The sequence below is a fragment of the Bos taurus genome, chromosome 29, assembly GCF_002263795.3.
Source record: "Bos taurus isolate L1 Dominette 01449 registration number 42190680 breed Hereford chromosome 29, ARS-UCD2.0, whole genome shotgun sequence".
NCBI lineage: Eukaryota > Metazoa > Chordata > Mammalia > Artiodactyla > Bovidae > Bos > Bos taurus.
Genome location: NC_037356.1, coordinates 32,451,638 through 32,467,108, shown reverse-complemented (window position 1 = coordinate 32,467,108; position 15,471 = coordinate 32,451,638). Strand labels below are relative to the sequence as shown.

The window sequence follows — 15,471 nt, the reverse complement described above, 5'->3', positions numbered from 1 at the left end:
TTGTGGGGGAAGGGGGTAGAGAGGAGATTGTCTAGTTCTCCTTGGCAGATCTATGTTACTTGATACTAACATGTTGGATTTCCAAGCTCATGAAGGTTTATTAATGTTTATTCCTCTGTATTATCATGAGTCCATATTTTTTCAGCTTTGCAGCCTTATACGTATTTCTTTGATCTCTTGATTTCTGCTAACCAATTAATATCAATTGTTTAAGAGCTGGTGAACTAGGCTTAATATACTAGAATGTGATAGTCCTGCATTTCATCTCTTTTCACGTAATTGGTAATTTATTCCAGAATATCAGTTGTTCCTTTTTCATGCTCAGATAGGAGTGATTTTAATGTTTCTGTCCTTCTAAGAATATTTTATAGTTCACACAGCTTTTATGCTGCCTTCTAAAATAGTAGGAACTAATTGGTGGCAGACATCTTGGTATTAGTCATAGACTGTTCAGATGTGTGCAGGTAATTGCCATTGTCCTAGGCAGGTTGTGTAGGAGGGACGTGGAATGTCATAGTTGATAGCAGAGATTGCAAGAGCCCTTCTAGGTTAGAAGTTAAACAACACTTGAAGCCTTTTAATATGCTGTACCTTGGAGAGCTACTCTACTATGCCTGGTGAAGTCATGCAAGAATATATTATCTGTGGCACTTAGCTTACTCTTGTCTTAGCATTTTCTATCATTTTACAACTTTGCTGTTTATTTGATTACTGTTTATTTTAGAAGGCTGGTAGATAAGGCAGAAAACATGAGACTAAAGCAGTCAATATAGCCTTTAGGAATTAATGCCTGTAAAGGAAATAAAAGCTCAAAAAACTGGTAGAACAACACTACTGGGAGAGATAGAATCAGCAAGGCCTGGAATGCTAGAGATCATACAGGACCTGATTTCTTCAACAGATATGTAACACAAAGGAGGAGAGGAAATCCTTAAATCTCAAGATTATTAACTAAAGTATTAGCTAAAATATCATGTGTGAACTTCCTGATTCAAACAAACCGTGTTTAAAAAAAACGGGTTTGTGCACTGATTGGGTATTTGTGATATTTCTTCAAGTGAGATAATGATATTTTAGTAATTTTAAACAAGCCCTTATGAAAATTTCGTTTCCTCTTCTAAGGAGTTTAGGATTTTCTTCTAGATCCTAAACCTCGATTCATAAAACATTTTAAAAGCATCTTTTATTTACAAATGTTGTGTTCCATGGGTACTTTTATATACTGTTTCATCTAATCACTTTGATTGCAGTATGATTGGGCATGTTTATTCTGTTCAGATGAGGAAATTGAGCTTCAGAGATCTGAAGTAAATTGTCCATATTCATACAGGTAATAAGTGGCACCGAAGGAATTTGAGTTATCTGGTCTTCATTAAATTAAAAAAAAATCCAACATTATTTCTAAAATGGAAACCATAGACTCAAAATCAGTACTGTTTTCAGTTGCTTTGTGTGTTTCACTTCAGTGCTACTTGTAATAGTGAAATGGTAGCTTAATGAATTGTGTATCATTTCACCAAGTAAACATCAGTTCAGTTCAGTTCAGTTGCTCAGTCGTGTCCAACTCTTTGCGACCCCATGGACTGCAGCACGTCAGGCCTCCCTGTCCATTACGAACTCCCGGAGTTCTCTCAAACGCATGTCCATCGAGTCGGTGATGCCATCCAGCCATCTCATCCTCTGTCGTCCCCTTTTCCTCCTGCCCCCAATCCCTCCCAGCATCAGAGTCTTTTCCAATGAGTCAACTCTTCGCATGAGGTGGCCAAAGTACTGGAGTTTCAGCTTTAGCATCATCAGGGTCTTTTCAAATGAGTCAGCTCTTCACATCAGGTGGCCAAAGTATTGGAGTTTCAGCTAACATCAAGTTAGTTCAGTTTTTCCTTATCACAGCAAAGGCATAGTGATATAACTTGAAGATTGTGAATTGACACTTAAAGACAGCTTTATTATTTTGCAAATACTGCTTGAGACAGCATCAAATGTCATTTTTATCATTATATCTTTTCATTATATTCATTGATATATATGGTATGTTGAGATGGAAACTTAGCCTTCAACTATTCAAGAGAAGAAACTAGAGTAGATCTTTTAATTCCTGAAGTTAACTTATTTAAAACTAAAAACTGAAAATTGTGGATAAATTTAAAGATGAAAGTTAGAATTGCCCACAGTCTTTTGTTGTGTAGATTGCCAAGCTTTTTTTCTATATGTGTGTGTATTGAAAATATGATTTTTCTTATAATGGAATCATATTTAAAAATTTTTTTTGTAGTTACTGATTACAAACAAATACAGTGGTTAAAAATTGCATTGGAGGAGTCCAGTAAAGTAGCCTGTCGCGTTGAAGTATTTTTCTTCAACCAATATTATTTATATGAGATGATTCTAGAATGTGTAATAATTGATGGTAGGTAGTGATTCAGTGAAAGTGTAGCCTGAGATTATATTTATTGAAAGTAATTTTCTACATTTATAATGAACATTTTATATATGTATATATTTAAAACTTGAATACCAGAAAGTATGCCTTTAATCTTTGCTTATTTGGATAAAGATGTAGAACTTAATTTAAAACGATAGACCATTGCACTTGAGTTTTGAGAGAACTTATTCATATACTTGTGAAATTTCCACCTAATATCACTTATTAAGAAGATTGAAAGTATCATGCTGAATTGACTTAAGATCTAATTTTATATGCACTTACTTTGTAATGCATAAGGGAATAATATGAGCTTTTAGTTCTGATTTTTTATTTTGCATTCTTCACATTCAGAAAAGGGATTCAGGTAATTAGAAAAAACCTCTTAATTTAGTTGAGTTTGGTTTCCTTTTACTTATTAAATTACTACTCTCTTTTAAATAATGGTAAAAATTACAGAGTTAAACCAAACGTTTGCAGATTGAGATATCTTACTCTTCAGTGTTTGTATAATCACAGTGACAAAAACATTTTATGGCTTCAGTGACGATGATGAAAATGATGGCTGTCATTTCTGGGCCGGGTCTTATCTATACCGCGCAATATGATAATTATATGACATGCATTATTTCTAATACATACATTAACCTTACAGGGTTGTTATTACTCTTTTAGAGATCACCAAACTGAGACTCAATTTAAGTTACTTGCCCCAAACCACACGATTTGTAAACAGCATGGTTGAGTTTGAGTCTCTGTCTAACTTCAAAATATTGATACTTCCAGTTCTATTGAAAACTGTTTTTTCCCCCTAGGTTTTATAATCAGCTTTTTGAAATGAAACTCTTTTTTTTTCATGAATATATTTTTGTGATGACATATTCAGGTAGCCATTTTTTTTTTTGGAAATTTCATTTAGTTCTTTTGAACAGTTCAGTGTTAGTGCTCTCTCCAAATACATGTTTCTCCTAAGCAAAATCTTCTCTAACATGAAATGTTCCATTTTCTAGCCAATTAGACAAAGCTTGTCTACAGAATGCTTCACAGCTATGACTCTACAATAGATACACCACATGGCTCTTCAGAAAATTATGTAATCTAAATGTGAAGTGTGTGTCTGACTGTAGTGTATACATGTGTATCAAAGAATTGTATTAGAAAAATGGAACAAGAATCCTAAGATATTTTCAGTGACTGAAGATTTTCCTATAATGTAAAAAGTACCATATAAAATGTTCAAATGTCATCTGTTATCAATCATTCTTCTATGTATTCATTCTACATTTTAATGGATTTGTATCTTTAAGTTGTTTTTCTCTTGGAAAAAAAATGCATTCTACTTTGGGATTCTTAAACTGTTGCGAAGAATGGTTTTCCCCTTCCTGCAGGAATTGGGAGCTTCTCTTTCCCGCAACTTCTTTGCCTATTGGTCGGTAGAAGATGAAGAATCAGCTGGTTCTTAAAGTACTGATAGCGACTTTGGGGATTTAGGTCAGGGACTTGTGCGCTGAAAAGCTTGCGATGGGAGTGGAGTCTGGTCAGATTTTTAAACCAATCAGGAAAAAGGGTTAAATCTCCGCTATGGTCTGTAAGAATGGCCCTCTCAACCTCTGGTGGCCACGGGTCCCACTCTGCTTGGTTTCTTTCCTGCCTCTATCTTGGATTTTTGCTAGATACTTCTAAGCTATCAGAGAAGAGAACAAAGAAGAACAACCACATGTTGATTCTGAATTTAAGCACATTTTTTTTTTTTTTAAAGCTTCTGATAGCACAGTCAGAACTGTGAAAACAAGTCTTGAACCACTGCTTGGTGCTTAAGTCAGCTTGGGAGGAGAGGAGGCTCTTCCTGCAGCGGGGATGCTGGGTGGAGAGGTGGGAATCTGATGTAACAGCAGGACTGGAAGAGGAGACTTCCTGATGCTGTCACATTAGCCAGACTGCCCACGATATTCTGTGTGCAAATGCCGCTTACAGTATACTTTTTCATGTTTGAAAGCGCTTGAGGAAGGGAGGTAAATGAACCATGAGAGTGAAAGAGTAAAATAAATGATTAGAGGGAAAGATAAATAGGATCTATGAAACCACATGATATTTTGCCAAATTGCCCTGCACAGAGGTTATACCAGTATATATTCCCACCAACAGTGTATATTCATTTTCCCACAACTTCTTCCAAACAGCTTGTTAAAACTTTAAAAAATCTTTGCCTGATAGATTAAAAAAGCATCTTATTGTGTTTTTTTTTTCATTTTTATTGAGTGAAGTAAATAAGTTTTATTATGTTTTTATAATTCTTTCATGTCTTTCTGTTATTATTCTGTTTATGCTTTTTGCCTGTTTATCTTTTGGGTTGTTGGATTTTAAAGATTTATAGCCACCTTATATATATATATATATATATATATATATATATATATATATATAAAAGAAATTAACCCATTGTGATATGTTCCACATATTTTTACTTAATTACATTTGACTTTATTCATAATTAAAGACTTTTTTTTTGGTTAGGGAAGATTTTTAAATTTGTATGTAGTAAAATGTATCAGTCTTCTGTGGTTTCAAGGCTTCTTAAAGTTATATTTAGAAAGGACTTCCTCACAGTGAAGTAATCAAAGGATTTCCCATGATTTTCTTTTATGGTTTTATCTTTACATTTAAATCTTTGATCCATTGGAAATTTATTTCAGTGGATGAAATGAGGAAGGGGTTAAATTTAATTCCGTCTCCTCACTGTCTCTTTTGAATGACCAACATGGTCAGTAGATTAAAACTATATAGTTTTTGGAGCAACAAAATTAAAATAGTAACACATATATAAATTGTAATTTTGTGGAAAGAAAGGTACATTATAAACAAAGTCAGCTGGATGGTTCATTTCCTGTATTTTCAAATATGAAAGTTCAAGGGTATCCCCGTAGATGCCTTTTAAAGTTTTATCTGGTCAGATTTAGTGCAAAACCAGGCTTGTAGGTAAAAGGCAGACACCCACACCTGGGTGGTTGGTACCAGATGGCTGTTTTTAAGTAGTGGTTGTGCTGTTGCTGGTTTCACTCATGTCCCAGCGAGTCATTTTACTGCTTCTCTATGTGTCTGCATTTTAAGTTATGTGTAAGAATGTTGCATGCTTCTATTTCTGTAATGGTCAGCATCTTTTAATTTATGATACTTGCTTTCTTTTTTTTCCTTTAAAAAGCCATGGATAGGCCTGGCTGTTCTGTCCCACTTTGGATACCTGAGCAAAGGTGTATATGGCAGTTATTATTGAGGGGAAGGAAAGATGGGTGTAATATTAGAAGGCATGAAGATGGGCAAGTCCCTAGACCTTGCTTATCTTCTCTATATATTGTGATCCTCCTTAACTCTGAGATCTGTAACTGTGCCTCTCATTGTGCTGGGTCCAGAGCCCTTTCTAATTTTATGTTTACCTTTCTTAAGTAGAACTTAAGATAGAACTTTAATTCAGAATTAAATTAATTTATTAATAATAATTATTAATTAATTTATTAAATACATTAAATTAATTTAGTTTAGAATCTAAATTAAATTTAGAAGTTTAATTAGGTCACATTTGTTTTTTTGTTTGTTTTGTTTCCATTACTCTAGGAGGTGAATTTTAAAAGATATCAGAGAGTGTTTTATTAAAAGGTTTTATAGTGTCCAGTCTTACATTTAGGTCCTTAATCCATTTTGAGCTTATTTTTGTATACTGTGTTAGAGAATGTTTTACCAGCACTACCTATTGAAGAGGCTGTCTTTTCTCCATTGTATGTTTTTATCTCCTTTATGGAGGGAAACTGTACGTCTCTGATATTCTTGTTTTCTCCTCTTGTGGAGGAAATCGTAAACAAAATGAAAAGACAACCTACAGAATGGGAGGAAATATTTGCAAATGATACAACTGACAAAGGATTAATTTATAAAATACACAAGTAGCTCATACAACTCAATATTTAAAAAAAAAACAACCCAATCAAAAAATGGGCAGAAGACCTAACTAGACATTTCTGCAAAGAAGACGTGTAGATGGCCAACAGGCTTGTGAAAAAATGCCTGACATCACTAATTAATTATTAGAGAAATGCAAATCAAAAGTATAATGAGGTAGGTATCACTTTACTCTGGTCAGAATGGCCATCATCAAAAAGTCTACAAATAATAAATGCTGGAAAGGGTGTGGAGAGAAAAGAATCCTCTTCCTGGTTGGTGGGATTGTAAATTGGTACAGCTATTATGGAGAACAGTATGGAAGTTCCTTAAAAGACTACAAGTAGAGTTTCCATATGATCCTGTAGTGCCACTCCTGGGCATATATCTGGAGAAAACTGTAATTAAAAAAGATACATGCACCCCAGTGTTCATAGCACTATTTACAGTAGCCAAGACATGGAAGCAATCATGTCCATTGACTGATGAATGGATAAAGAAGATGTGGTGCCCGTATATAATGGAATATTACTCAGCTTAAGTTAAAAGCAGTCATGCCATTTGCAGCAACATGGATGGAGCTAGAGATGATCATACTGAGTGAAGGAAGTTAGAGACAAATGTCGTATGATACTGCTTATATCTAAAAAAAGAAATACAAATGGGCTTATTTACAAAATTGAAGTAGACTCACAGACTTAGAAAACAAATTTATAGTTACCAAAGGAGAAAAACAGGGGGAGGGATAAATTAGGAGGTTGAGATTAACATATACACCCTACTATATAAAATAGATAACCAACAAACACCTAGTGTATAGCACAGGGAACTGTTCTCAATAATTTTGTAATAGCCTGTAAGGGAAAAGAGTTTGAAAAAGAATACACAGACACACACACTCACACACATACGTATAACTGAATCACTGTGCATACACCTGAAACTAACATGACATTGTAAATCCCTGTACTTCAACTTAAGGGGAACGTGAACAGAATTTGTATCCTACTGTTGTGTGAAATTGTATAAATTTTAATTATGTTGGATTGGTTCACAGTCCTTTTCAGGTCTACTATATCTAATAAAAATTTAAAAACAATAATGTCTGAGGTAGAAAAAGGATATAGGTAAGAAAAGTCAACTTAATAGCTAGAAAGCTTGAGAAGAGAGAATTATTAAATGAATAGGAATTGGGGAAACTCACCTTCATTTGGGTTGTGTGTTTGGTTATGTAGGTCACGCAGCCTAAAGCAGTGGGAGGGGTCTGGAGTCCCAGGTGTAGCAGTCTGACACATTGAGGGTGCTTCGTGGGACTTCCTGTCTTTGCCTCAGCTGTAATTAACCTTGCACGTAACAGCCTGTGGCCCCGAATGATCACGTTATTACTGGCGCCCCAGCCGCATACCTGTGTGTACATCAGTATCGCTGAACAACCTGGACACTGCTGTGCTTTTGCCCATGCCTTGAGGTTTAAACTTCCAAAATACACGATGGAGACCGAAAGTGAGAGTAGCACATCGGGAGATGACAGCGTGTTCTGGTTGGATTCGGAAGTTATAACCCAGGTGACTGGCAGTGAAGAGGGAGAAGGGGAAGAGCATTTCAGGTAAATACGGAATTCACAGTCCGTTCTTTCTGTCTGTCTCACCTTTGTCCCTCTCTCCACCTCCCTCATCTGTGCTCCCCAACCCTCCCATCCTCTTTATTTTAACCTCTTTTCAGTAAGATTTCTTTTTCTCTGGGGGGGGAAGATTTGGAGCTGAAGAGGATGGGTTTCTAGTTGTGTATATAGCATTCTTCATTCCACAACTTGCCCTGAGCTTGTAAAAGGCATTTTAAATGACTTGTTAGAACACCAGGAAGAGAAGGTGTTAGACAGGTTTTGTAGTAGCATTTCAGGAATTTCAGGTGGAGACTCATAATGAACTATTACCCGTTCCTGTATCTGATTTGTACCTAACAGAAGTGACTTAGTTCTGAATCTAAGAGATTTTTCTTTCTCTTTTTTCTTGGAATATGTTCCTGTGTGTGTGTGTGTGTGTGTGTGTGTGTGTGTGTGTGGTTGCTTTTTTTCCCTTATTCATGTGTATGAAACATTTTAATTATGTCCAGATTAATTATTTCATGGATCAAAGCCTCTGACCTTATATTTCACTCGCCTTATAGTTCTCCTCCTCCCACCTGCCCCAGCAAATCTCTCTTGGTTTGATCTCTAATTGTATCTTCATAAATGAAGTGTTTGGGAAGGCCACTTGATTAAGCAGCTCTCCAAGTTCAGTGCGTTAGTGAAGAAAGAGGTCTCACCCCCCTTGTACACACAGTATCATTTGTGCATTAATTTTGTTGTGCTGTTACAGATTTTAGGAGGCCTTATTCTGGCTTTTCTTTTCAACAGGTGTAACAGATAAATTCTTTTGGAGATAATAAAAAAAAACCTTGAAGAAGTTTATACTACATATTATCACTGCCACCCACATGGGCGATTAAAACACCTTTTACAATTTTATCTATGGGTAGTTGGGTAGGAGACCGGATCATTATTTTCATCAGATCTTGTCTTTAGTGTTTGAAAAAGAGTTTTTCCTTTCTCAAAGGATTTCTTTATTCACAGATTTTACTTTTAAAGTCTAGGTTAAATGACAGATGAGATTGAATATTGGGGCTTCCCTGGTGGCTCATTCTGTAAAGAATTTGCCTTTAATGCAGGAGATCTGGGTTTTGACCTTGGGTAGATCCTCTGGAGAAGGGAATGGCTACCCACTTCAGTATTATAGGCTGGAGAATTCCATGGACTGAGGAGCCTGGTGGGCTATAGTCTATGAGGTTGCCAAAGTCGGACATGACTGAGAGACGACTAACACTTCACATATATCACATTGAATGTTAGGAACTCTTGATAACCACTGATTAACAAATTTAGGGTGGGTTAAAATGAATAGGAAGTATGTTTTAAATTTTAAAGAATAATTCACAGTGTTCAAAGTATGCAAGTATGAAAATGACCATTTTATTAGCATGTGAAAGTCTTTTTTGCGTCAACTTTCTCATTCTCTCTATAGTTTTTATTTTAGCCTCACTTACTGGCCTAAGCTACTTCTCTCCCAAGGTGTGCTGATGTTTCATATCACATATTCCATAGTTTTAAATATGCTCCGTGTGTCATGAACAGTCAGTGGGAATAAGGTATTTATTTGTGTGAGAACTGTTTGGCCTAGTGTTAAAATCATGGAAGTTATTTCATCCTGTTTGTCAGAGGAGGAGACAGCCTGGTCCTTGTTATGATGGACTTGGTTCCAAGATCCTCCATTTACTTGCAAGGCAACAGGAGGCTGTCTGGGGTTTTCTTTTGACAGTTCATCTGTGTAGGCCTGAGTTTTTCTTCTCCTTAGGACCATGGGACCACATTTACATCCCCAAGAAACTGAGCTAGGTGGTTCTAGGAAACCATGAGCATTGTTTTAGGAAACCATGACACCGTAGGACATTTGTCCTGTTGACAATATTATTTCATATCTGTCATCATGACTCTCCCAAAACAAGTATGTCTTTGAGATTTGATCTTATGTTATTTATAAGGGTGACAGAGATCAAGGCAAGGCCACGTTTCCTGTAGTGTTTCTCACCTGTTCAGCAGTCAGACATGAGGAAATGCGCAGCAGAGTGCTTGCATAGTGTTCACCCTGATGTTCCAGCTGCGATGCCTTGCAGAAAAAATGTGTGTGGGTGTCGAAGGTGAGGGTTGGATAGTAGAAGTTATAGCTGTAACCTTGAGAGAAGCTGTGGTCAACTCAGTGTTGTCTGGGACAGTTGTTTTTGTAAAATCAGTTTAACAGTTAAAAAATATAGAAAAGTTTTACCTGTTTTTTTAAAACCTGTGCTCATGTGCATTAACTAAACTTGTTATGATTACGGTCTAATTAATTTCCATGCATGCACACACTCAGAAAAAGGGCAGAAGATTGTGTGCTATTCTTTTTCTCCAAATAACTTAAGAATTAGATTTAAGTTCATTCTTTTTTTTTTTTCTTGTATTTTTAAAAAACTTTTAAAATTTTGTTTTGGGGTATAGCCAGTTAACAAGTAGGTATTGTTATTTCCCATTTTCAGATGAGGAAATTGTAGCTCAAACAGCCACATAAACCATATTGTCAGTATGTGTAGATAAATGTAACTAATGTTGAAAGTAAAAGACTTCAGTTTTATAAAAAAATTTTTTTTATATCTGCTGCTAAATGTTATTTTCTAGTAAATAACAACCTTTAAGAAGCTACAGCTTATTTCTCAGTTCTGAAATTCCTTCTTTGAGGAATTTTTGAGCACTGGTGATATATCAGTTATGCAGCCAACATAAAAGTGAAACAGTGCATACGGTAATGTGACCTTTTAAAGATACGACCTGGAGGACACCTGGGAATTATTAGTGACTCACGATCGTGAGAGGGTCTAGTTTTTTGGCATCTGAGGGCAGAAGGTTTATCATATGACCTTGATTAATGTTCTCTAGTATCACGTTATTGTAGGTACATAGCCTAGTATGTATGACAAACAATGACATAGAGTTTGAAACGTTTACAGAGGTGATATGTATGTATAATTAAACCACATTTTTAGAACTTGTATACCTTTAAAAATCAGAGACTACAGATGCACAGATCTCAGTCAGATCTTCACTTTTATCTCCATTATAAGTTGTTTTTAAGAAGAGAAGCTTCTGACTCTAGTTAAGCTAGATAATTTGGCGTACATATTTTAATTTTTTTTGAAATGTGTGTGTTGGTTTATAGCATCATAAAGCTAATAATAAATGGTTCATGCATCTGACTGGTTGGTTGGTTGTTTGCTTTATTCATTCTCTGCCTTATTTGAAATGAGGTAAAAGAAGATTTTGAATTAAAAGATTTTGCAGCAGTCCCAATAGGTAACAAGGGCTTGGAATAGGTTAGTTCTTCTAGATCTTTCTGATCTAGATCTTCTTTCAGATCTAGGATGGCTATTTTAATGGCTGAATTCCTCTGGAAACTCACAATTCTTTGCTTTTAATATGCTTACTGTTCTTTTGTCTTCTGTAGGAATTTCTCATCTTAGGAATCCCAGGATAGAGAGGTAACAATAACAGCTTATCATTGACATATATATCAGTATCACACCCAGGCCTATTTTAAACTCTGTGACTTTTCATAGTCATCACACCCTTAATAATCTGTTATGTACAATACCAAAAAAAAAAAAAAATAAGTATTTTGCCAAAAAACAAAAAAGATATTTCTATTACTCTGTAACTTTGGGTGTGTGATCTGGAGTATAGTTTACTCCCTGAAATATTCTTTGAATATGAAATGTAACATTCACTCAAAGTCATCTCATCAGTGTCACATAAATAGTAAATTTAATGGTAATCAGAGTCAGGTATGAACATAGCTTAATCTCAGAAAATTTTGTTCAGTGTTGGAGTCTAGCCATTAGGCTGTCTTTGTTAATGTGTGAAATGAGTCTGTCTTAACCATGAAGCATGCCAGTACAAGACTTTCTTGGTATTTCACTAATTAAACTCTTTGGGATGGAATCCAGGGTGAGCCTTTCTTACGTCTGTCTGTATGAGGTTTTTTTTGTTTGTTTGTTTGTTTTTATGTATAAGAAGGACCTGAGAGCACAGAAAATTATAAAACTATATCAGAGTTCCTGGTTATTAAGTTGTGTATTTAAAGTTAAAATTTTTTAATCTTATTTCTCCTTAAGTTTTGGATTCAGCTTAAGCATTAAGCCCCCCTAAACAGTTAATTGCATGTTCAAACAGTAATTAAAATTCCTTGAAACACTTAAAGCTCTGTTTATAAATGTAATACAGTCAATATCTTTTAAAATATATATGTAAAGTGACAAACCTGGGAAGACTGCAATCAGAACAAGCAAAGCCTTTCTAGATAGTTAATTTTAGAAGTCGCCTATTATACTTTTACTTTCCATTAGTGATTAGCTTCCTTTCCACACTCTCATATTTTCAAATCAGTTTCTTTAACTCAGATGTGCTGTTTCCCCTCATCTTGGCTCTCTCTTTTCTTCCCTGTTTCCCTTCCTTTTAAGATAAGGTCTTTAGAGTACTTCTCAGCCTCCTAATCCCCCATGAGGCTTTTGTTTATCACCATTTTGCCCCTGCTTACCTGGTGGCTCAGTAGTAAAGAATCCTTCCTCCCTCAATGCAGGCAACGCAGGTTCAATCCCTGGGTCGGGAAGATCTCCTGAAGAAGGGAATGGCAACCCACTCCAGTATTCTTGCCTGGGAAATCCCATGGACAGAGCAGCCTGTTGGGCTATAGTCCACAGGGCCGTGAAGAGTCAGACATGACTTAGCGACGGTACGACAAATTCTGTCCCCACCCCCAAGCCCAGTGTTTTACTGAAATGATTTTACTATTTTTTGCCATTCAGTCAGATTTAGTTATATGTGTCATTGTTTCCTCTCCTTTTTAATCATATTCCGTCTTAAAGTATCTGTTCTGGTCCATTTGTTATTTAGTTGATATTTTCTTGAATCTTTTGTTCAGATAAGTTCTTTGAGTGATATACTCTGATTTCTTGTCTGTAGTCACTGCTATTTTTATTCATCTTTTCTTTTCCTTTGTAGGTAACTTATTCTTTCTGAATGCTTGTAAAATTTTCTTTTTATTCTTAGTTATGTGTATTTTGTCATCAAATCTTCAATTGGACCTCAGTGACTTTCAGTCTATAGATTTAAGTCTTCATATTAGGAAAGATTTTAAGAATTTTATTATTAATTTAATTATTACCTCTTTTATCAGTAATAATTTTCTCCTCATGGAATCTATTTATTGCATATTTGATCTCCTTAGTGTTTCTTTCATGATGTATCTGTCATTGTTGTTTTTCAGTTGCTAAGTCATGTCTGTTTGTGACCCCGTGGACTGAAGCACACCAGGCTTCCCTGTCCTTCACCATCTCCCTGAGTTTGCTCAAACTCATGTCCATTGAGTCGGTGATGCCATCCAGCCATTTCATCCCCTGTTGTCCCCTTCTCCTCCTGCCTTCCATCTTTCCCAGCATCAGGGTCTTTTCCAATGAGTCAGCTCTTGGCATCAGGTGACCGATTTATCTTCACATTTTGATTTTGTGATTTGAAGTATTTCTTATGCTTGTTCTTTAAGCCATTAATTTCATCTTTTTCTTTAATCTTTCACATTCAGTTTGAGTGAAGTAATTTTTATGTGTTCTTGTTCTTATGTATCACGGACTTAATATTTTATAATTATTTAGGTTATTGTCTTTTCTGCTTTAGCTTTGCAGCTTTGTTCGCTACGTATGCATGTTCTGTTTGTTCTGACTGAAAGAATCGCAGCTTTTTACTGCTCGGGTCAACATTGCCCTTCTCTGTCTCTTCCCCCTTCGGATTTTCTCCAGTGGTCCCATGATGCTATAGCTTCTGCTTTTCTTTTCTTAGGTGAACACACCCTTGTTAATAGCCCTAGTCCCTCTAATTGATTGTTAAATTTATTTACAGAGTAATTTTCCAGTTTTTATTAATTCCTTGGGGGCAAGTACCTCTGTTGTGGTGGGGAGAAGTGGGAGTATAGCCTCCTTGAGTCTCTGTTATCCTCCACTGGTTTACCAGTCAGTGTGATCCCATTTGCTTCTTTGCCTTCCAGAAGTTGAAGATTTCTGGCCTGCTGATCCCACCCAATGTTAATCTTTTAAGGATTTATTTTCCTTTTATTTGGCTTACTGCCTTTTCAGAGACTTGGAGAAGGAAAGCTCTATTTCTCAACATATGTGCAGTCTTGAATGGGAAGTTCACTGGTAGTTTTTTTCACGGCTTTTGAGGGAAAGCTTCTGAGGGGAGCATACAGTGAGGCCGAATCTTGGTGTCTGTCAGCCAGTCCAGCGGGTCTCCAGAGGTGAGAATTGCTTGTTTCAGTGTCCTCTTCAGGCTGGGAGGTGGGATCTTCTAGTAGAAAGCGGTCCATCACATCTGGAATGCCTGAGATGTGTTAATACATTTCAGTTTTCCCATTTGCAAAACAGGGCTACTAACAGTATATCCGACAGTAACCAGTTAGAAGACGTAATGGAAGAAAAGGTGCCATTTTTAAGAGCAACAACAAAGATGAAATGCTCAGAAATAAACTTACTAAGGAACTCCAAGACCTATGTGAAGAAAATTTAAAATATTGCTGAAGAACATAGAAGTTTGGAACAAAAGAAAAGATATATACCTTGTTCATAACAAGATAGTCAACATCATAAAGATGTTAGTTTATTATAAAATTAATGTGATAATAAGAATGCTTTTTTAAAAACCTAGGTAAATTGGTTTTGAAATAAGTTGACCTTGACTAAGTAACTGAGTCAAGAAACTTTGGGGAGAAGAAAAAAGCAAGGCTAGGAAGAGGATTAGTGCAACCAGATGTTATAGTATGGAGTCTCAGTGATTAAAACCTTGTGGTACTGGTATGAGTAGAGGGCATAAGGGGGTGAAATGGGAAGCCTGGGAATCCACCCTAATACATAGGAAGATACGGTAAAGATGGCTTCTCCAAAGCCAACGGGAACATTATGTACTATTCAATGAATTCTTTGGGGGAAAACGGAATATGCAGCTGTGAAAAATAAGGAAAATTGGAGACCTGCCTCATACCAAGGATAATTTCCAAATGATTGAAGAAGGTATAATGTATTAAATGAAACCACGAAAAATTCAAAAGAAAACATGGGAAAATTAAAAAAAAATAGGTTTTGGATCAGGGATGGCATTTTGAAATGACTTAAAATGCAAAACTCAGAAAGGGTTGTGAAATTCAGCTACATAAAATATAAAACATCTGCATTATAGAAAACAAAATAAGCAAGGACAAATGACAGCCTGTTAAAAATACTTGGAATTCGTATTACAAATGAAGAACTAACCTCTTTAAAGAATTTAAAAAGAGATAAGAAAAAGACCAAAAATCCAACAGAAAAATGGGCTACTTTATAAAAGGGATTTTTTTCATCGTTGAGTATTTGCCTTTCATATATGCTGAACATATCTTGGTATCTTATAAACTTGTAGTATAGTTTGTAATAGTGAAAGATTGGAAATAATTGAAGAATTCACTAGTAACAGATGA

The 15,471-nt window shown here is 35.7% G+C and overlaps 1 protein-coding gene across 3 annotated transcripts in view; it reads left to right on the top strand.

Moving 5' to 3' along the window:
* Positions 1–15,471, top strand: part of ARHGAP32 (Rho GTPase activating protein 32) — a 205,304-nt gene that overhangs the window by 65,618 nt on the left and 124,215 nt on the right. The window contains exon 1 of one of the 3 annotated variants that reach the window (XM_059882797.1): positions 5,947–7,958. The exons of 1 other annotated variant lie outside the window; for it this stretch is intronic. In XM_059882797.1, the coding sequence (XP_059738780.1) occupies positions 7,723–7,958 (236 nt within the window). In that variant the 5' untranslated portion in view covers positions 5,947–7,722. Of the gene's footprint in view, positions 1–5,946; positions 7,959–15,471 lie in introns of those variants that run through there. One more of the 3 variants, NM_001192087.1, reaches the window with a different exon arrangement.